Source organism: Mobula hypostoma, chromosome 26 (genome assembly GCF_963921235.1).
Source record: "Mobula hypostoma chromosome 26, sMobHyp1.1, whole genome shotgun sequence".
Taxonomy (NCBI): domain Eukaryota; kingdom Metazoa; phylum Chordata; class Chondrichthyes; order Myliobatiformes; family Myliobatidae; genus Mobula; species Mobula hypostoma.
Window position 1 is genome coordinate 35,565,535 of NC_086122.1, and position 23,605 is coordinate 35,589,139.

Sequence of the window (23,605 nt, forward strand, 5' to 3'; positions counted from 1 at the left end):
CAGATGCTACCTGCCCTGCTGAGTTCCTCCAGCATTTTGTGTGTGTGCACGGATTTCCAGCATCCGCAGATTTTCTCTTGCTTGTGTCTGGATTTTTCACTTCCACTCACGAAGCCTTCCCCATGAGTGGGTATAGCCACAGGGCAGTGGAGGTTTGAGATCAGAGTTTTCCTTCTCCTAAATGAGCTGCCAACTGTGGCTGATAAGCCCCATCTGTCCAAAGCAACTAGTTTTAAGGTGCCAGGAGCCCACCTTGGCCCCTTCTCCTATCAGCGGTAAAGATTCCACTGGGTTTAACAGCTAAACCAAATGTGATGGCCAGGAGCTGGACTTGGTTGTCAGCGGCTATTTGAGACACACGCCATTGGGAGCATTTAATAGATAATGGGAACTTATCTCCACTACACGGCCCCATGGGCTATAACAATCTTACGGAATCATTACCTGGATACTGTGTGTATAAACTGGTGCTTCCCAGGCTTCATGAGCGAAAGGCCCATTTCCCCAATCTCGGTAAAGTAAGCAATCTCCTGAAATACCCGGAGGCGGCCTATCCTTTTACGGAGTTGGCCTGTCGCAAGGATTCCCAGGGACTTGCCGCAGCTTTGCGGACCGGAGACAGCATGTTAACTTTGGTATTAGCAAAGTGTATATGGTAATGGAAACTAGCTTCAGAAAGGTTATTGTGTCCACTCTGAATTATTGACCTTGTGAAAGGATGTGAACAAGCCTGCCACCACACTAAGCATTCTGAAGGAGCCAATGTGTCCAAATTAGATCTTATGAAATGGAGCAGCAGAATTTTTCTAGCATTTAAAAAATAACTTTACAAATTATAGGATTAGGTAAAGTTCAAAGTAAATTTTATCATCAAAGTACATATATATCACTATATAAAACCCTGAGGTTCATTATCCTGCGGGCACACCCAGCAAATCTTTTAGAATAGTAACTATAAGGTTCAAAGATTCAAGATTCAAGAAACTTTATTGTCATTCTAACCGTACATCAGCTCTGCAGGGCAGAATGAGACAGCGTTTCCCAGGAGCAGTGCAATCATAACATAACAAATGCAACACTAAATAATAAACATAGCAATAAATAGTAAACACAACAGCCACATGTCATTTAAAATCAAGTTATTAGTGTCCAGTGCAAGTTAAAAGTGTCCGAAGCAGAGTCAGGTAGAGCAGCTATTTAGCAGTCTGACTGCCTGTGGGAGGAAGCTGTTTAGTAGCCTTGTGATTTTAGTTTTGATGCTCCTGTAACGTTTGCCTGATGGCAGAAGAACAAACAGTTCATGGAGAGGGTGTGAGGGGTCTTTAATGATGTACCGTGTCTTTTGAAAGAGGTCTTGGACAGAAGGTAGGGAGACCCCAATAACCTTCTCCAATAACAGGATCAATGAAAGATTAACCAGAATATTGATAGCAACAAACTGGGGAAATGCAAATATAAATAAACAGCAATAGCCCTTAGAGTGAGATCATTGGTTGTGGGAACATTTCAATGATCAGCTCCTTGGTCTTGCTGACATTGAGCGAGAGGTTGTTGTTATAACACCACTCAGCCAGATTTTCACTCTCACCCCAGTATGCCGATGCATCACCACTTTTAGCTTGTGAAGTTATTGTATCTCTTTGCTGGTCTTGGCACAAATCCATTTATTTATTTAGAAATACAGCACAGAACAGGCCCTTCGGCCCCTTCGAGCATCCCCTATGTTTAACCCTAACCTAATCATGGGACAATTTACAATGACTAATTAACCTACCGACTGGTATATCTTTGGACTGTGGGACAAAGCCAGAGCACCTGCAGAAAATCCAAGCATTCCACAGACTCCTTACAGGTGACCTCGGAATTGAACTCTGAACTCTGACACTCCGAGCTGTATTAGCGTCGTGCCATTTGCTACACTACTGTGGGGTCTACCTTTGTTAGATAACTCTCACAACTATCAAAACTCTGCCAATAAACCTATCACAACAGATTCCCACGTTACTGATTTCTGTATTATTCATCATGCATAAGACACAAACTGACTTCGAGTGACACTGTCTCGTTTTTTTGTGTGTTCAGGTAGAGCCAAGTGGTCAGCAGTTCAGACTGAAGGTAAGAATTATTCTCCATGTAAGCTGGTTATGTTTATTTTTTAAATAAGATTAATTTGTTTTTATTGATAGAGACAGAGAGTACAAAAGCAAGGAAGTTATCCTTTATGGAATGCCGGTTGGGATACAGCCGGGGAATACAGGCTAGTAGTGGGTATCACGCTTTAGCACAGACGATTGAGCCCTGGAGAGGATACGGAAGGGTTAACTGGAAAATGACTGGGGCAGAAAGGCTTCAGAAATGAACAGCGATCAGCAAAGCTGGAATTGCTCACCCTAAGCAGAAAGATTGATGGGGAAATTTGGTTGAAGTACATCACAAGGGGATGAAAATGAAAAGAAACTTTCTATTGGCAGTAACCAGAGCAGATAAAAGGAGTTGACATAAAGCATCAGATTTGACCTGTAAAGTGTTTTTTTAATAATTTATGAGATACAGTGCAGAATAGGCCTTTCCGGCCCTTCAACCCACACCACCCAGCAACTCCCAACAACCCCAATTTAACCCTAACCTAATCATGGGACAATTTACAATGACCAATTAACCAAAGAAAGGTGTGTGTCTTTGTGCGAGGAAACCGGAGCACCCGGAGAATACCAACGCAATCCATGGGGAGGATGTATAGAGACTCCTTGCAGAGGACTCTGGGATTGAACGCCATACTCTGATGTCCCAAGCTGTTACAGCATTGCGCTAAATGCCACACTACTGTAAGCCCTTAGCGTTGACCAAGTTGTGTTTATTTGGGGCAGGGGGTAGTTATTTACATTCTGACATATCCTGTGGTGAGCTACAATGGGGGATAAAAGCCTATAAGGACATCAACCTGCTTCACTGTTTTGATGACGCCACCTAATAGTCTGCGTTGGAGATTAGTTGTCAAACTGGTACAGAGTCAGTCACAAAATGCTGGAAGAACTCAGCAAGTCAGGTAGCATCTGTGGAAGGGAATAAGCAGTCAATGTTTCAGATCGAGAAGGAGTACAATCTCGAAAGTGATCAGTGAAGCCAGGTGGGTGTGTGGGGCTGCGGGGAACGAAGTAAGATGTTGGGAGCTGATAGGTAGAAAAGGCAAAGGGCTGGAGAAGAAGGAATCTGATAGGACAGGAGGGTGGACCATGACAGAAAGGGAGGAAGGAGGGGCAGCTGAGGGAGGTGATAGGCAGGTGAGGAGAAGAGGTAAGAGGCCAGACTGGGGAATAGAAGCAGAGCGCAGGAAGAGAGGGCCGAATTACCGGAAGGAGAATTCAATTTGTGATCTGTTGCCTGTCCTTTTGGTTCCAATTTTGCTGGTTTCTGCTGTTATCGTCTGCTTTTTACTTCCTGTTTCTGTCCCAACGCAGGTACAATTAAAACAAGTTTCAAATTCTTTTCTTTCACCACTTAGATGCAGATCTTCTCTGAGTATGACTTCAACGGACGCTGCTTAGAAATTGAAGAAAGCAAGATGGGGATTCCAAAGGAGTTTAAGCTCCAGTCCTGCAGGGTCCTAAGTGGCAGGTACAACCACTGATAGTCAATTCTGATACTGATATGTCAATACTGCAGGGTCCTAAGTGGCAGGTACAACTACTGATAGTCAATACGGTGTGACAACCCTGGAGCTGGTTTCTATCCAGGACCTGCTTCATAAATGGGCCAGTCGGTACAGGGTAAATACTGGATGCATTGGATGAGATTTAGTTCCCAAAGAACTTCTACAAGTGTCTGATTTTTGTTAGATTAGATTATGAGAACACACAGTCCTCTTTTATTATCATTTAGTAATGCATGCATTAAGAAATGATACAATATTCCTCCGGTGTGATATCACAGAAATACAAGACAGACCAAGACGGAAAAACTGACAAAAACCACATAATTGTAACGTATAGTTACAACAGTGCAGCAATACTGTAACTTGATGAAGGACAGGCCATGGGCACGGTAAAAAAAACTTCAAAGTCTCTCGAAAGTCGCATATCTCACGCAGACGGGAGAAAGAAGAAAACTCTCCCTGCCATGCCAGACCAAAGTCCGACTCTGAGTCGTCTGAAAACTTCGAGCCTCCGACACTGAGCACCATCTCTGCGAACGCTTCGACTCCAGCCCCGGCCGCCAGCAGCAGGCAAAGCCGAGGGTTTGGGACCTTCCCTCTGGAGATTCTTGATCGCACAGTAGCAGCGGCAGCGAAGCGGGCATTTCAGAAGTTTCTCCAGATGTTCCTTTGTGCTCCTCACGTCTGTCTCCGTCAAATCAGAATTGTGCACGGCCCCTATTTAACAAATACGATATCACTTCACCGGAGAGGCTACGCGCGCTGCATTGCGCCGTCACCTTCTCCTCCCACCTCCCGCCTTATGTTCACCTTTGTACGTTTAAGCTCAAGTACTTTGATGAATTACTCCAAGCCTGAGCTAATAACGCAAACAGGTCATCAGATTTCTAAATGAGCAGGGCAATCAACTGATTCTTTCATTAAACAAGGAGATTTAAATAATAGCAGCTGGACCAAAGAAAGTGAATTCAACTGCCGGTGACTGTAAACTCAGTCAGCTTCATCATGGGCACTAGCCTACCCAGCATCAAGGGCCTCTTTAAAAGATGATAGCACCATGTGTGCACTGAATAATTTCTTCAATAAAAATAGTATAAATAAGCCAGGTCTAAAATCTGCAGACAAATCATCACAAACTCCATGTTGTCAACACCATCAGCATGAGAAACAGGAAAAAGGAAATGTGATTGTGTATGATCGTGAAATATACTTACCGTGCCAGTGAGATCGAGGGTGACACCCTTCTGTGTGCAGTTTAAATTGCTTTGTGCACATGTAGCAAAAGATGTGTGCACTGGCACACCTCAGAGGCAACACTGTTCTGATCTATTCAGTGAACTTCTGTATTATGTCAGAAACTGAGGCACTATTTTTGTAAAGCTAGTTGTGGAATGTTATGTGTATGAGAAGATCGGACTTGTAAGCCACTTGAGAGCCCATAAGTAGATCAACAGAACAAAGACCATGATCCTCGACTTCGAGGGATAGCCACGACGACGATGTGTGCGATAGAGGGTTTAGGACATTCTGCAGACACTGTGCACTAGTTAGTTGCTGGAAGCTCTGTAACAAATCCAGAAATTGTAGGTCTTGTTTCCTTACAGAGGCAACATCTGCATTTCTGCTCAATGGCTCCTCACACTGGAAGCCCAGAGCACTGCATCCCTCAATCAGCAAGCTCTCATTTTGCAATTGGGGCAGGCTAAACAAACGTTTACCCTGTTCTGCAATTTGTAGTTGACCAGTAGCTCAACTCTATTTAAATGATTTAATTGCCCCCAGGACTGCAACTTAATATTAATGTCTCCAGTTTTATTCTGGTAGCTTTAAATGACTTGAAGCATTCACTGTTCAGAGGAAGAGAGCTCGAGATTTCAGCTGCACTTTGTGTGAAAAAATCTCCTGAGTGATATCTAATTTTAAGAACCTACTTATTAATTCTCGTCTCCTCCATTAGAAGAAACATAGATTTATTTATCACTGTAGACGTCTTGATCAGCATGTCAATATTCTCAATTCAAGGAATTGCAGGCCAGTTCTGTGTAACCTGCCCTCATGAAGTCATTCTGTTGAAATTGTGCGGGCTTCCTTGTCAAGGTGTGGTGGCAAGAATTGAGCTTGAACGTGATCCATACAAATTCGAGGAGTCAAAGTACATTTATTATCAAAGTATGAATGCAGTGTTCAACCCTGAAATTCGTCTTCTCTACAGACAGTCACGCAACAAAGAGCCATGGAACCAACCTGTTCAAAGAAAAACATCCAACGTCAAGCCCCGCCTCCCCGTGCACAAAAATAACGCAAAAGGCAACAAAAAAAAAATGGGCAAAAGCACAAAATCAAAAGGCATACTTCAATGCAGTTCAGCTTAGTGTTCATTATCTGCAGGCCACCCCGATTCAAACGCCACCCAAAAATAGTAAGGAAACAGCCACCAGGACTAGAACCGGAAACTAGAACACGAAGTGAAATGAAGCAACACCTTTCTCTCTTTGCATTTCAAAACCTTGGAGTAAAGAGAAATATTCCATTAATTACTCAATCATTTCTGCACTTGGGAGGATCTGAGTTATGTGGATTGAGAGAGAGTGGCTGCGAAGAGGGTAAAAGAGTAGAAGGTAGACTATGTTCCTAGAGTTAGACTTGGGATAGAAAGAGGCTCTTGTTGAAGTACGTGGATCTGTTACGCCTAAGTCTTCATGTTCTCAGAGATCGATCATATATAATTTAGTCCGCTATCTTGAAGGAAACTAAAATCTTGTGTTCCAGTCTGGTCTTGCGTTCACTGATGCAGCTGAGGTTTATTTTCCAGCTGGGCTCTGTATGAAGGCCAGGACTACAATGGAAGGGTTTTTGTGGTTAGTGAAGGAGAGTACCCAAACCTCCAATCGATGGGTTGCAAGATGACCACGCACATCCGGTGTGTCAAAACTATTCCACATGTAAGTGTCCAACATTAACTCCGAATTTCTCTGTGCTCTGGAATGCAAAACCAACTGGTTCATTCAGATTTTAATTTATTTATATCTTTAGTTGTATTTAGAGATACAGTGCAGAATAGGCCCTTCCGGCCCTTTGAGCCGTGCTGCCCCCGACAACCTCCGATTTAACCCTGCCCTAATCACAGGACAATTTACAATGACCTATTAACCTACCAACCGGTGTGTCTTTGGGCTGTGGGAGAAAACTGGGGCACCTGGAAGAAGCACAGGCATTCCACCTGCAGCAGCTCCTTACAGAGGGTGCTAGGATTGAACTCCAAACTCCGAAGCCACTAGCTGTAATAGTGTCCCGCACACTGCTAGTGCTACCGTGTACATGGCATGACTAGTCTTGAGGGATAACGAAGATAAGCATTAGCTTTATTTGTCACATGTACATTGAAACATACAGTGAAACATGTTGTATGGGTCAAATCAAATCTGTGAGGACTGTGCTGGGGACCGTCTGCGAGTCTTCCAGCACCAAAATGGCATGCCGACAACTCACTAACCTTAACTGTGCGTTCTTAGACTGTGGGAGGAAACCAGAGCACCCGGAGGAAACCCCCGTGGTCACTGGGACAACATGCTACAAGCTACTTACAGACAGCAGTGGGAATTGAATCCCAGTCCTATGGTTTGTGCTGTAAAGCGCTGCGCTAACCACTATGCTATTTTAAACTTGTTCTCCTCCCCGTGGAATCCAGGAAGAATGTTTGTTAAAGACTGTTCTTCCTCGTCCCCCGACTGCATGGAGCCATGGAGGTTTACAGCACGATGCAAGTACTTTGACCCATCTCACCCATGTTAAGACTATTCCTGGATCTTTGTGTCGGTGCTAAATGAAAAGAAGTCTAATATCACCTTCGGCATTTAATCCTGTAGGACATGCCTTCTCAAGTATACAGTTTGGTATTATTCAAGGATCCTTGGACCATCCGCCTCCAACGCCCTTTCAGGCAGAATACAGGACTTCCACCCACTATCTGGGTGTAAAAGGGTTTTTTTTTCCGATCTCCTTTACTCTTTTTTGAGGCCTTCCATTGGTTGGAGTCAGCCATAGATATTGTGTCCCAGCTGTCTACATGATACGCAGTCCAGGACAGTACAGTATGGAGAGCATGCTGTAGCCTGTGTAGCGGGCTTCTCCTCTCCACTCAGGTGATGAATCCAAAGGAATGGCCGAGACCAATAAAGTTTGGTATTAGCGGCATCGCAGGAGTTGCCGGTCAGCGTTCAGCTCAACACTAGCCTGCCTGAGAGAACCTAACTCCAGATTTCTCCTCAGAGTTTACTCCCAGAGCCTTCCCCATGAGTGGTTATGGACACAAGGCAGCGGAGGTTTGAGACTAGAGTTCTCCTTCTCCTAGATGAGCTGGCAAGCCCCATCTGCCTGAAGTGGTAGGTTTTAAGATGCCAGTACCAGTTACCTCTGAGCTGCGTGGGTGCGCAGTAACTGAAACACTCCCATGCAAATAGTCTTTGTTGCCACGTGGCTGTAAATGTTTTAATGTTAACACACCTCTTTATTAGGGGGAGGAGGTACCTACTAAAGTGGCCACTGAGCGTGTGTCTGAATGATAAAGAAATGAACACGGAAAGAACATTTGGCAGAATGTAACACAGTCAATTTGTATCCAACTGTGTGCTAGTTATAACCTGATTCATTAACTGGCAATAATTATTGCAATGAAAAAGTAATTCATGCCTTTGAAGGATGCTGGGACACACTGAGATTGCTGTGGGATTGCTAGTTTATTGAGGAAAAATTGCCTTTGATCCCCACTCCGTTTTCCCATAATTAATTAATTTAGCAATACAGCATGGAGTGGGCATGTCCGGCCATTCCTGCAACCCCCCAAAGCACCGATTAACCCTAACCTAATTACAGGACATTTTATAATCACCAATTAACCTACCCGGTACGTCTTTGGACTGTGGGCAGAAACCGGAGGAGTCGGACAAAACCCACACATTCCACAGGGAGGACGTACAGAGACTCCTCACAGATCTGAACCCTGAGCTCTGGAACACTCGAGCTTTAAAAGTATATGTGTCTCTCAAGAGAAATGTGCTGGAAAGCAGTGGGCTTGGAACAGAAAGTAATGGTCAAGTAGGTAGGGGTCCATCAGCAGGCAGACTGACTGACTGATTCTCTGTGTTGAACAGATCTTCTCTGAGCCTTTAATCACTTTGCATGGTTTGGAGAACTTTGAAGGAAAGGAGATTGAATTGGACTCGGAGGTGAAGAATCTGGTCTCCGACGGTTATAACAATCAGGTTCTGTCTCTTCATGTTCATGGTGGGATGTAAGTACAAACCTAAATTTAATGAACAATATCGCTTACACTGACTTAGAAACCGCATAGCCAAACCTATCATAGTGATTTTTTTTCCTGTGAAGGAAGGAATATTTCTACTCTACTGTTTGTATACACTCACATACTCACATCAGTGAGACCAAAGAACCGTTTGTGGGCTTCAGAAAGGGTAAGATGAAGGAACGCACACCAGTCCTCGTAGAAAGATCAGAAGTGGAGAGAGTGAACGATTTCAAGTTCCTGTGTGTCAATATCTCTGAGGATCTATCCTGGGCCCAACATATCGATGCAGTTACAAAGGAAGCACAGCAGTGGCTATATTTCATTAGGAGTTTGAGGAAATTTGGTATGAGTTCAAAAACACTCATAAATTTAAACAGATCTACTGTGGAGAGCATCTAATTAGCTGCATCAGTATCTGGTATGGAGGGGAGGGAGGGTAGTTGGTAATCTGCACGGGATCAGAATAAGCTGCAGAGAGATGTAAACTTAGTCAGCTCCATCACTAGTCCCCATAACATCCAGAACATCTTCAAGGAGCGGTGCCTCAAAAAAGCAGCATCCATCATTAAGGACCCCCATCACCCAGGGCATGCCCTCTTTTCAAATCCCAAACTCCCTTCATCGTGCAAATAGCAACAAGAGAATAATGGGTGAAAACAGAATATAAAGCAGTCCAACTGAGCTAAAGTCCAATTCATAAATCGTGGACCAGACCGCTGGTGTAATCCTCCAACAACACTGTGGGAGAGAGAGAGACCACCCAAATGCAGGGGCCTTCCCTTGGGAGCAGCGAGACCGTTGCACACAGATACTCTCCTCCGGTAGCAACAAGTGAGAGGCCAGCAGACAGCACTGAATCCTCACTCGCATTCCGCATCCCCATCGATGTCTCTATCTTCATTGGCACTTTAATCGGTGAGAAATGGAGTCAATCCTGAGCTCACACCCCTTCTCTAAGCTCCCGGACCCCGTGGATGCTCACCTCCTGAAACCTTCACAGAGACAGCAAAGTGTCAGATCACTTAATCGATCGTAAAAGTGTAACTCCCAGGCTCCAAAGCTACCAGGAACACATATGAAAGAAAAAAATGTGGAAGAAGTGAAAGAAATGGTTTCATGGACCACCTGGGAGATGTTACCCCGGGCAGCAGTGTTCACTGGCACCATCTTAAGCAAAAAAAAAACTGATTCTGATTCTTATTCATGAATGCTATATATTTGCCCATCAAGGACAGCACAGTGACATAGTTAGTAGAGTATTGTGAGCAGCTTTGAGCTCCTTATCTAAGAAAAGATGTTCTGGCATTGGAGAGGGTCCAGAGGAGTTTCACGAGAATGAGTCCCGGAGTCTGGTTAATGTATGTAGGGTGTTTAATGGCTCTGGGCCTGTACATGCTGGAGTTTAGGAGGATGAAGTGCGATCTCAATTGAAACCTATTAAATATTGAAAGTCCTCCACTGAGTGGATATGGGGAGGATGTTTCCTATAGTGGGGGAGTCTAGGACTAGAGAGACACACATTTAGAATGTAGATGAAGAGATTCTTTAGCCAGGTTGCTCCAGTTTCCTCCCAGAGTCCAAAGGCGTACTGGTTAATAGGGTAATTGGTCAATTTAATTTGTCCTGTGATGAAGCAGGGGTTAAATCAGGAGTTGCTGGCCAATGTGGCTTGAAGAGCTGGAAAGGCCTATTTGACACTGTATCCCTAAATAAATAAATAAATAAATAAGTTTCTTTAGCGAGAGGGTGGAGAATCTGTGACATTCGATGCCGCGGATAACCGTGGAAGCCAACTCATTGAATCTATTTAAAGCAGAGGTTGATAGGTTCTTGATTAGTCAGGGCATCAAAGGTTATGGAGAGAAGGCAGGAGAATGGAACCGAGAGGGAAAATAAATCAGCCATGATGAAATGGCGGAGCAGAGCTGATGGGCCAAACATCTAATTCTGCTCCTATGTCTTACAGTCTTGTTCTTGCTCTGTCACGTGTTGTCATGATGGTTATGCACTCGTTTAACTCAAGATGGTGTCCGACCATGGCCACACAATGCAAGCAGACCCACCACTTCTTGTTCCAAATGATTAGTTGCTTGGATTGAAGGGCCTCACATTTCAGTGCAGATGCAGGTTGGACAGCGTTTTTTTTAACAGTTATTATCAGGGGACTTCCTGTTTCCGTCATGCTGCCTTTGTAGAACAGCCTCTTCTTGTACCCACTGGAAAGACAAACATTCTTTTTCTTCACGGGTTGGATAGTTCCAGCTGTCAGTTAAATAAACATTCAATGTGAAAAATATAATTTTTAAATGTCCCAGTGATTTTTATTTTGTGGTGCTCGCAGCAGAAACCTAGAGAAGATGCCCTGTTTTTCGGGATTTCTGAGGGATGGGTAGACTATTTTTCTGCTCTGCTAAATAGCATAATGTGCAACAAATGCTGGAGGAACTCAGCAAGTCAGGCAGCACCTAAAGAAAGGAATAAATGTGAGATGTTTTGGCTGAGACCCTTCATCAGGACTGGAAAGGAAGGAGGCAGAAGTCAGAATGAGAAGGTAACTCTCCATTATGCTACTGCTGTCCTCCGTCTCTGCCGGTGTTCAGGGCTTCCTTTGTCATGTCAGTAACTGCCTCTCAGTTTTCACTGCTGTCAAGTCATTCAAGTCACCGGGTGGAGACTCAGGAATACGGTCAAGCTTAGATGTAGAAGGATTCTTCATTGCTGTTTCTGTAACAATTTTGTTTTACTAGTGAGGGTTGTTAGCCCTGAGCTGAACCCTAAACTTGGAAGACTGGTGATTCTTAGTCTGTCCTCTACCCTTTGACCTCTTTGCCATGGGTGACCCTACCAGAGCCAAAGCCTCAAGCCGTGACTCCAGCCAGCATAGCCCTCGGGGCCTTTGAGGCACGCAAGCCTCCAAACCATGGCAAGGTTGTGGTTCTCCTCAAGGAAGGAGAAGGTGGGAGTCTCATCTATCACCTGCCTTTTTGTATTCCTCCCCCTCCTCCCATCTTCTTGTTCTGGTTTCTGTCTCTTTCCTTTCCAGTCCTGATGAAGGCTCTTGGCCAGAAATGTAGACTGTTCATTCTGCTCCATAGATGCTGCCTGACTTGCTGAGATCCTCCAGCACTTTGTGTGCATTGCTCAAGAATCAGATTTAGATTTGTTTCTTTATCACATGTACATCGAAACATACCGTGAAATTTGTCCAGTGATCTCCAGCTCCTGCACAATCTCCTGTGTCGGACTCTATGTTGCGTGTTAGTCTTTACACGTGACATTGGATAACACTCCTGGACAAGCAAGCGGAACTAGCAAAACTTCCACACTAACATCTCCCGCCTGCTAACTGTGCTGCTAGAGTGCATACTGATAGAGTGCTTGTTTATTTATTTAGTGATACAGCACAGAACAGGCCCATGCAGTCTTTCGAGCCACACCACCAGCATACCATCAATTTAACCCTAGCCTAGTCACGGGACAATTTACAATGACCAATTAACCTACTAACCGGTACATCTTAGGACTGTGTTTCCAGGCTATGCTTGTCCAAACTGTCAAAGCTGGCAGCTACACAGTAAACAGAGGTTTAAGAGCACTGAGAGAGCTTGCTTTAGTTTGCCAAGGTGTGACTCAAAGCCTTGTCCTCTTTCTCTTCTTGTCCGCAGCTGGGTTATTTTCGAGTACAGCAACTTCCGAGGTCGGCAAGTTCTGTTGGAACCCATTGAGATTTCAAACTGGCCCAAGTACAGCAGCTTCACCAGGATTGGATCATTAATGCCAATCACTCAGGTTAGTGCAGGGCCCTGGCCTTATACCGTACATCAGCTGCCCAGCTTGAACCTCCGTTCCAACCCCAACCAAGGTAATGCGGTGCACGTGTAAGGAATGTGAACCTCAGCACCAGTGTGGTGGTAACTGGACTGTTACCACTGGCTCCTCTCCCCTAGCCTGACACCCATCAGGACTACAATGCAATAAACTGGTCACCTCTAACATCCAGCCCCGCGATGTGAATGAGTAAGCAGACTGACCCGTGCCTGTGGATTTCTGCAACCTTAACTTTGGGATCATTCACCATAAGACCATAAGATATAGAAGCAGCATTGGGCTATTTGGCCCATCGAGTCTGTCCTGCCATAGCTGATCCATTCCCTCTCAGCCCTAATCTCCTGCCTTCTCCCGTAATCATTCATGCCCTGACTAATCAAGAACCTATTAAACTCTGCCTTAAATATACCCAATGGTTTGGCCTCTACAGCTTGGCAATGAATTCCACAGATTCACCACTTTCTGGCTAAAGAAATTCCTCCTCATCTCCATTATAAGTGGACATCCCTTTATTCTGAGGCTGTGGTTTCTGGTCTTAGACTCCTCGACTACAGGAAACATCCTCTCCACATCCACTCTTTCGAGGCCTTTCAGCTTTCGATAGGTTTCAATGAGATTCCACCCCAACCCCACCTTCTGAATTCCAGTGAATTCATGTCATACCCATGGGATACATGACCACAAGCCAAGAGAATTACTCATCTCCAAAGCATGAACATTTTGATTTGGATTACCTGTCCTTTAAATGGTGGAACTCTCCAACCTTAATCTTTAAAACTTTTTCCTTTCCAACACTTTGCTTCTCTTCTCCAAACAACTGGCTTAGTAAACCCAGATGTGCAACCAGCAGGAGCATCTGTCTGAATTGTGTTAAACACAATGTGTATTCCAGCAGGTGTCTCTGTCTGGCTTGTGTTAAACACAAAGTATATACTCCAGAAGGTGTATCTGAATGGCTTGTGTTAAACGCAATGTGGATTCCAGCAGATGTATCTGCCTGGCTTGTGTTAGACACAAATATGCATTCCTGCAGGTCTAACTGTCTCACTTTTTGTCCTCTGTCTTTCTCTTACAGCACAATACAGGCCCTTTAGCCCAAGATGCTGTGCTGAACTTTTATTCTACTCTAAGTTCAACCTAACCTTTCCGTCCCACATAACCCTCCATTTTTCTTTCATCTAAGAGTCTCTTAAATGGTCCCAATGTATCAGACTCCACCACCTCCCGCAGGGGTGTATTCCAGTAGTGGATTCTGTGTTTAAAAAACCCTACTTCTGACACTTCCCCTAAACTTTCCTGCACTTGCCTTTAATGCTGTCCTCCAATATTAGCCAATGGAACTTTGGGTAAAAGACACTATGTGTTCACTTTATCTATCCCTCTTATAATCTTATACATCTCTATCAAGCCTCTCATTCCTTTTTGCTCCAAAGAGAATCACCCCAGCTCATCTAACCTGTCGTCGTCCTCCTTCCCCCGCCTTTTTTATTCTGGCATCTACTCCCTTCCTTTCCAGGCCCTTGGTGAAGGGCCTTGGCCTGAAACGTCGACTGTTTTTTTCATTTCCATCGATGCTGCCTGGCCTACTGTGTTCCTCCAGCATTTTGTGTGTCTTGGTCTGGATTTCCAGCATCTGCAGAATCTCTTGTGTTTGTAAGATATGCTCTCTAATCTGGTCAGCATCCTGGTAAATCTCTTCTGCACCCTCTCTTAAGCTTCCACATCTTTCCTATAATGAGGTGACCAGAACTGAACACAATTTTCCAAGCGTGGTCTAGCTAGGGTTCTACAGAGCTGTAATATTACGTTCTGACTCCTAAATTCAATCTCCTGACTAATGAAGGCCAACACACCATACATCTTCTTAACCACCCTATCAACTTGAGGGATCTATAGACTTGGACCCCATGATCCCTCTGATCTTCCATACTATTTTCCTGTTGTTAACCCTATACTCTGCCCTCAATTACATCAGATGGTCCCTTCATGCCCAGACCTTCAGTTTCTGACCTTTGAGCAACTTGCAATGCACTGTGACATCTCCCAATCGTTTCTCTGCTGACCCCTCTTAAGCAATGATTAACACAATGTATTGTATGTTCCAAAGCCCTGTGCTTAATGCCAAAACATTTTGTGTTTACAGAAACAAAGATACTTCACCATCAAGAACCAGGAGAATGGTGGTCTGCTGTCCATCGTTCCATGTGGGGAAGATGTAAAGTCAGCGCGGGTTATTATTGCTCCTGAGAGTAGGGAACTGGAGCAGCTCTGGTTCTATGAGAAAGGGATGCTGAAGCCCAAGGTAAGGATCACTTGTTTCTTCTGTAGTACACCAGGGCTTAGTGATCATCCATATGCCACCTCTGCCTTAAGGGAGTGCTCAATATCAAGGCCCTCCTTTCAACGTTAAGTGCTCAAAAATGTTTCTCAATGACACTTGTGTCAATTTGGAGGGTTGGATGTTAATGGGCAGCAGAAGATGCTGCATGATCTGCTGAGTTCCTCCAGCATTTTGTGTGTGTTGCTCTAGATTTCCAAGATCTGCAGAATCATTGTGGTCCCATCCCATCCTGTACACTGTTCGTTCAATCTCCTGCCATCTTACAGAAACAGAAATGGATACAGAAACATCTTAGGCAAGACAGTAAGACTGAAAAACAGCTTCTTCCCCAGGTGTGCAGCTGAATAATGCTACACCCCGGCTTGCCAATGGCCTTTGAGTGTTATGGACTATTGAAGTCACTTGTTGAATGTAAACATTAGAATTTTTTTTAAATTAAGCCATACCACATGCATTGTAAATACGTACCTGTTTTTCATGACCTGGAGTTGCCCACAATCTTGATGCCTTAAGCAATGACGATAAGTTCTATTCTATTCACCTCTGTGATTTAAACTGGTAGGAGACGGGAGTTTAGGGTACTGGGGTGGGGTGGCACTGTGGGTTGACAGGATCAAGATGGAATGTTAAGGTGGTGAGGGCTTTTTGGTCTTTGATCACAATCTCCAGCTCCACTCTACCATTGTTCCTTGCCTCAGTTCATTTAGGAAACAATCAAAATCAGAATCAGGTTTAATATTATTGGCATATGTCATGAAATATATTGTTTTGCAGAAGTAAGTGACAATACATAATAATAAAAACTATAAATTATAATAAGAAATATATTAAATAAGTAGTTCAAAAAGAGAGTAAAAAAATTTAAAAAAGAATGAGCTGGTGTTCATGGGTTCAATGTTCATTCAGAAATCGGATGGCAGAGGGGAAGAAGCCGTTCCTGAATTGTTGAGTGTGTGCCTTCAGGCTCCTGTACCTCCTCCTTGATTGGAGCAATGAGAAGAGGGCATGTTCTGAGATGGTGGTCCTTAATGATGGATGCCACCTTTCTGAGGCATCGCCTTCTGAAGATTTAATGATGGCCGTTCATCGTTAAAGACCATTGTCATTTTGATAAGCACTAACCTCTGCACCAGAGGTTCCCAAACTTTTTTATGCTAATGAACCTTAGCATTATCCGAGCCGGTCCACGAACCGCAGCTTAAGTACCCCTGCTCTACACACTTCAAGCCAGCAGCCAGAGAAGAGAAGAATTAATATAATCAATCGGAGATGAGAACTGGCTCACATAAAAACAGCCCATGCAGATTGCTGCAATGAGGTGATGGTTTAGGTGCAGTCTACAGGGAGAAAAGAAGGCTCTCCAAAGACAGAAAACATTAAGGCAATTCATATGAGGCAGTCAAAGGGTAAATGCTAGAGAGCAGACAGTATGCAGAAAGATCATGTCATCATCATCATGTGTCATGACTTAGGATAAGGGCGATCGTGGTCTATTGGCCATAATAATTCTTGGTAAATTTTTCTACAGAAATGGTTTGCCATTGCTTTCTTCTTTACAAGACAGGTGGCCCAAACATTATCAACGTTCTTCAGAGATTGGCTGCCTAGCATCAGTGGTCACATGACCAGGACTTGTGATATGCACCAACTGCTCATATGACCATCCACCACTTGGTCCCATGGCTTCACATGATCCTGCTCAGCGAGGGCTAAGTAGGTGCTACACCTTGCCCAAAGGTGACCTGCCCTCTAGCAGAGGGAAGGAACACCTTACACCTCCTTTGGTAGAGATGTATCTCCACCCCGCCACCCAAAAGAACATAGGAGAGTGGAAAAGGAAGAAATAGAGACAAGAATGGTTTGGAAATAGATTGGGAGCTAACAAAACAGTAAACCCACCAGTGGTCTATAGGATATCTGCTGTGAGAAGGTTGCCAGAGTAGGTAGTGAGCAAAATAAAGATCTACTGTTGTCAGCAGAAGATGCTAGATAAATCTTTTGCCCCAGTGTTCATCAATGGAAGTTGCTTTACCAGAGTTAGGGAAAATGAGAAATAAGAACAGGAACCTCTCAAAAGGTCCATACACAGAGGTGAAAAGAGCAACTGAGATAATGCAATAGGTCTGAGACCCTTTATCAGAGGTTCATCAGCATTTTCTGTTTTTGCTCAGCTTTTCAGCATCTGCATCCTTTTTTGATTCTCACTGAGGGTTCTGCTGGAATGCATAGTGTCTTAAGATAGAACTGTTACTCGAAAGCCTGGCAGCACTTAAAGTGGAGAAATGTCTTTATTTGTGTTTGGATTTGCAGTTTGCCCCAGACATGAGTCTTCAGACCATTGGCGCTATGGGTGACACTGGAAGCAAGGTGGTGATCTGGTCGGACACACGGATGCCGAAGCATTGCTGGACATTTGAATTCAGTGGCACCATCCGAAGCCTCTTGTATGAAGAATTTGTGCTCAGCATCAAAGGTAAGTGTTCTGTAAACCACGAGTTTGTGTATGACGCTCCTTTAGCTCAGACAAAGCTAGCTCCTCAGGTTGTTCGGGGTATTTTGGAGCTAGGGTAAATAGCAAATATTAATTTCACCAGCAACCAATCTTCAGACCCAAATTTGGATTGTAGATTGAACTTAAAATGCAGCCCTGCACGATAGTTTTCCTGGAGTTGGTTGAAAACCAGGCAATGCTGATCAGCATTCATTTCGGGTGTTTAGAGTGTGGGTGTAAAGAAGGACGTTTGTGACAACTGTATGTAATGCAAAGGAAGCATTGTAGATACATTGTAACTAAAGAGTTGTTCTGCTGTTATCTTCGATCTTTAGCATATAAAAATGTCATGTAATATCGGGTCCGGCAGGCCTCTGCTTACAAGAGTGTCTCAATATGATGCCTATTGCTCATTTTTGCCGAAGAAAACATTTCTATATCCATTAGCTTCAGTGTCTATATCCATTAGTAACGGTATCACCAGTCTTCTTAACTGCCTAAATACTGGGAAGACTAGATCTGTTCTTGTCAAGTCCAAGCGACAAATTCTACTGCCTAGACATTAACTTCACTCCTTTTACTGAAATTAGCATAAGACTTTGCCAGATTGATCATAAGCTTAGTATCATTAGACTCTAAGATGAGTTTTCAAACACACACAAGCATCATTCCTGATGAAGGGTCTCAATCTAAATCATCAACTATTTATTCCTCTCCATTGATGCTGCCTGACCTACTGAGTTCCCCCAGCATATTGTGTGTGTTGTTCTGGTTTACGACAAGCATCATTGCCTAGATAATCTCACCCATCTCCACCCCTGCCTCAGTCTAACCCCTAAATCGTATCTTTATCAGTCCTACACTTGCTGTCCCCCAATGTTCTACTTTGGGATATTTTCCTAAAAATTACATAAAACTGCAAAGTATTACTACTTTCCTCAGCCATGTGACTTCTATTGGTACTGTCTGTTTCTCCATCTCATTCATGAGAAAACTTGTTCAATCCTCAAAAACCTGTGACTGTATAAACCCTGTCCCTTTCTGCCCTCTGGTATCACACCCCTCATAACTCTCAGCAATGTGAGGGAAGTTTGTTTTCTCAAAACCAGTACTGCTGCTAATTTCCTCTCCCCTTCACTGTCTAATCTGATTGTGACCCACACTGCAGACTTTTGTTTGCCCCTTGCTTTCATACTTCATAACAGATAGCTCAAAACAAAAGCGGAATAAAAACTAGTTTATTTTTGAGAGAGAAAGATGAGGCATAATGTGAATGGCTTTCCATCCATCAGCCCCTATCCCTTCATGCAGCCCACGTACATTCACCCCATTACCAAGAGAACACCAGCCATTACTGCCTAAATCGAGGGAAGGGGAAACTCCTTTGATCTTCGGTCTTGTGGTATCCAATCCTTTGGTCTGTGAGCGTCAATTAATTCTCACCCGAAGTAGCAGTTCAGAGGCAGATTGCCTGTGGTCATGGTGATGAACACAACTTAAGGGCCAGTGTCCTCAGAAAGATGGGGTAAAGAACCCTCTATCCATTGAATAACATGGTGAAACATATCAACTACCTGAGAAGCAACTTGGATCTGCTCCATTTTACCTACTGGTGCAACAGGTCCACAGTAGATCCCATCTCATTGGCACTTCACTCAACTTTGGAACATCTGGACAGCAAAGATGCAGACATCAGGATGCTCTTTATCAACCACAGCTTGACATTCAATACTATCATCCCCCCCAAAGCTAATCAATAAGCCTCAAGACCTTGGCCTCAATAGCTCCTTGTGCAATTGGATCCTCCATCACCTCACTTTCAGATCCCAGTCAGTCTGAATTGGCAACAACATCTCCTCTCCAATGTCCATCAGCACGCGTGTACCACAAGGCTGTATGCTTAGTCCCATTCTGTACTCGCTTTACATTACGACTGGTGTGCGCTCACACGTCTTTTGCTACAAGCACACAAAGGAATTTAAACTGCACACAGCATGTGCTACCTCATTGGCATGTTAGGTATAGTTCATGATCGTACAGAATCACATTGTTTCCAGTCTCTGCTGCGGATCATGTTCACAATGTGGATTTAGAATGATTTGTCTGCAGATTTTAGAACTGGCTTATTTATTCTGTTTTATTGAAGAAATTATTCAGTGCGCACATGTTGTTGTCACTGGGCAAACAATTGCCCAGCACAAGATTTTTGCACTCACTGGTCATTACAAATTAGAAGGAACATTGCTCCAATGCCATATTCAAGTTTGCTGATGACACCACTGTCGTAGGCTGAATTAAAGGTTGTGACAAATCAGCATATGGAACAGAGATTGAAAATCTGGCTGAGTGGTGCCACAACACCAACCTCTTACTCAACGTCAGCAAGACCAAGGCGCTGATTATTGACTTCAGGAGGAAACCAGAGGTCCACGAGCCAATCCTCATTAGAGGATCAGAGGAGGAGAGGGTCAGCAACTTTAGACTTCTCAGTAATATCATTTCAGCAGACCTGTCCTAGGCTCAGCACCTAAGTGCAATTATGAAGAACGCACAGCAGCAGCTCTACTTCTTTAAGAGTTTACGAAGATTCGGCATGACATCTAAAACTTTGACAAACTTCTATAGATGTGTTGGTGGAGAGTAGGTTGACTGGCTGGATCACAGCCTGATATGGAAACACCAAAGCCCTTGAAATGAAAATCCTACAAAAAGTATTGGATACAGACCAGCCCATCACAGTTAAAGCCCTCCCCATCATTGAGCACATCTACATGAAGCGTTGTCGCAGAAAAGCAACATCATCATCAGGGACCACTACCACCCAGATCATACTGCCTTCTGGCTGCTGCCTTTGGGAGGAAGGTACAGGAGCCTCAGGACTCACATCACCAGATTCAAGATTGAGGGGTTACTACCCCTCAACTATCAGGCTCTTGAACCAAAGGGAATAATTTCACTCAATTTCACTTGCCCCAACCAATGAACTCACTTTCAAGGACTCTTCACCTCATGTTCTTAATATTTATTGTTTATTTATTCGTACAATCTCTTTCTTTTTGTATTTGCAGTTTGTTGTCTTTTACACACAGTTTGAATGCCATGGTAGGATAGTCTTTCATTGATTCTATTATGGTTATTACTCTACCGTGGATTTATTGAGAATGCCTGCCAGGATATGATTATCAGGGTTGTGTGTGGTGATATATAGTACATGTACTTTGTTAATGAATTTACTTTGAACTTTGCCAACCACATTTGTCAGATTTATGACTTCTTTTTTGCCTCCTTTGTTTTAGGTGGGAAATCTTATGACCAGGACTCTGGAATGATCTGTAAACATGACGATCAGAACCCAGTTCAACAATGGGAGATTCAGATGCTGTAACAAAACCAACTCCCTAAGACCGAAGTACTGGGCCTCTGATGCCGGAATTATCTTTCCCTCTAAGCATCTTCTCTGCTGCTCTCTCCCTGACCCCTGCAGTGCCTCACAAGAGGGTGGTCAGTAGTTGAGGGGGACATGAGGGATAGGAAGAGGATGAGCCCCCATTCACTAGCTGATGTCATCCATTAGAAAATGGTGTGGCACAATGTTGTCGTGATTAGTGTAACGCTGTCACAATACCAGTGACCTGGGTTCTATTCTGCTGCTCCCTGTAAGATGATTGTACTTTCTTCCATGATGTTGTGAGTTTTCTCCGGGTGCTCCAGTTTCCTCCCACATTCGAAATATGTACAGATTCAAGTTTAAGGTACATTTATTGTCAAAGTAGGTATGCAGCATACAACCCTGAGATTCGTCTTCATCGCAGACAGCCACGAAACGAAGAAGACCATGGAAGCCATTCAAAGAAAATCATCAACCTCCCAGCATGCAAAAAAACAAATGGTGCAAACAGCAACGAGAACATCAACTTCCCCCGAGCACACATTAAAAACTAATCATGCAAGCGGCAACAAGAACATCAAAATCCCCTCGGCGTGCAAAAACCAAATTGTACAAACGGTAGCAAGAACATCAACCTCCCCCCATGGAAAAAAAAAACATGCAAGTCGTGCAAACAGCATCACAAAAACACAGAATATAAAATAAGACTGAAAGAGTCTAAGTGAACTAAGGTACAATTCATAAAGTGCAGGACCGGAACTGGGTAGTGGTTTCATTGGTCACATGGTTGTAATTGGGTAGTAGGGTCTCGTTGGGCTAAGGAGCTGTTTTATCTCAATGTTAAATAAAATCGCAGGAACCAGATGTAACTACACCTGCACGACACTGTCCATCCTTATAACTTCCACCAATACAATTTTTGAAATGATTCCCTTTGAAAGAAATAATTCCGCCGTTCAATCATTCCCTCCAGTTCAGCACTTATTACATGTTTTTTGCTACCTTGACACCACACAGAATTCAGCAGATAGCGTAGAAATGGAGTTATACCTAATTCAGAGTAGAGAGACAGTGACAGGTGCTCTTTCCTGTATGATGCTGAAAAACATCCTAGGATGCACTAGGACACATCATCAGTGATTAAACTGTAGTCATAGGGTGTCTCGGGGTCTTTTAACATCAGATACTCTCACCTAGGTGACCCACCAGTGTTGATCAGTCCCCAGCTTATGTCCCAGTTGTGTGCACGGGTCACACCTCTTGGTCCATAGCCATCTGGAGGCTTGCTCAGCAGCCTCTGTGATGGTCCTGATGGCTCTTTTCTCTGTCGCCCCCGTAATGCCAAGGGGAGAGTAGGTTCTGCAGAGCGAGCAGCCAGTAAAACCTCTACACCCCACCTCTATAGACTCACATCGTGCCCTCCACCCCTATCCCTGGCACTGTTCTACCAGCTCATTGTATTTGGCTTTCTTTTGCTCAAATGCCTCCTCAATCCAGTCTTCCGAAGGCACTGTCACTTCCACCATGACCAGCTGCTTCGAAGTTTCTGACAATTCCAATGTCATCAGTAAGGAGTGTCTACATCCTCCCCTCGAAATGCATGGCCTTTCTCTAGGTCCTCCAGTTTCCTCCCATGCTCCAAAGATGTACCGGTTAATAGGTTAATTATTCATTGTAAATTGTCTTGTGATTAGGTTAGGGTTAAATTGGGGGGTTGCCGGGGGTTGCTGGGCGATGCAACTCAAAGGGCCAGAAGGGCCTATTCCAAGCTGAATCTCTAAATAAAAATAGAAATAAATTATTTGAGCCCAATCCTAACTCCAGGTATGTTTGATACCTTTCATACAAACAACAGGCAGTAGAGTTAGTCAATGGATTTTTTTTTTACTAAGTCATGGGTTTGGGTTTTTTTTTTAATTTCTAACTTTGGAATTGGTATTGGGGAGAACCACTATCCGTAGAACTGTAGCCATGTTAAAGTCAGAGACAATGGAACCGTAGCCCAGTAAGAGTCAGTGCCCCGAGACCTGTAGCCTGGCGGGACACCGTGATGTGGACGGTGAGTCCCTGGGGAGCTGCACTCCTCTGAGAGCTGCTGGGATTCTAGCCAGTGAGCAAAGGGCGAATGTAAAAGGTTTACTGCGTGATGTACAAGCCTCTGCTTCAGGCTTATTACAGTTCAGAATTTATTTAAACATCCCCAATCTATGTATGATTTGTGATGGTAGACATAAGAAGTGCTTCTTCTATCTATTTTATACAATAGACAAAAATGATATTAATTTTTATTGAGTTTTGTAAATGACAAAGAATTTTATAAGCAAATAAATGATAACTATTTAAAAATGGGCAATGCAGTAAATTTAGTGTTTTTTTTATTTAGCTGTCTGTTTAATCTAACTTTAAAATAAAATTTGGCTACGGCCAATAATTAAAGGGGAGGAAATTATTCCTTGGTTCCTTCTCTTTCATCAGTTCAGTGAATTGGAGAAAGGATGTGTGGAGTCTTACCTCGATGTAGAAGGTGTTTAACCCTTGCTTGCCCCTCCCCGATCTCCAGTACTAATAGGGAGGAGGACATGGTGTGATCTGTGCAGGGA

The 23,605-nt window shown here is 43.8% G+C and overlaps 1 protein-coding gene across 1 annotated transcript in view; it reads left to right on the forward strand.

Annotated features, from left to right (window-relative positions):
* The window catches only part of LOC134338169 (beta/gamma crystallin domain-containing protein 2-like), a 75,600-nt gene extending 52,254 nt beyond the window's left edge, over positions 1 to 23,346 (forward strand). Inside the window, exons 13-20 of the mRNA XM_063033782.1 lie at positions 2,083 to 2,115; positions 3,503 to 3,615; positions 6,465 to 6,594; positions 8,803 to 8,942; positions 12,623 to 12,746; positions 14,929 to 15,087; positions 17,437 to 17,599; positions 20,914 to 23,346. Coding sequence (XP_062889852.1) covers positions 2,083 to 2,115; positions 3,503 to 3,615; positions 6,465 to 6,594; positions 8,803 to 8,942; positions 12,623 to 12,746; positions 14,929 to 15,087; positions 17,437 to 17,599; positions 20,914 to 21,002 — 951 coding nt within the window. The 3' untranslated portion in view covers positions 21,003 to 23,346. The remainder of the gene's footprint in view (positions 1 to 2,082; positions 2,116 to 3,502; positions 3,616 to 6,464; positions 6,595 to 8,802; positions 8,943 to 12,622; positions 12,747 to 14,928; positions 15,088 to 17,436; positions 17,600 to 20,913) is intronic.
* Positions 23,347 to 23,605: the final 259 nt, after the last annotated feature.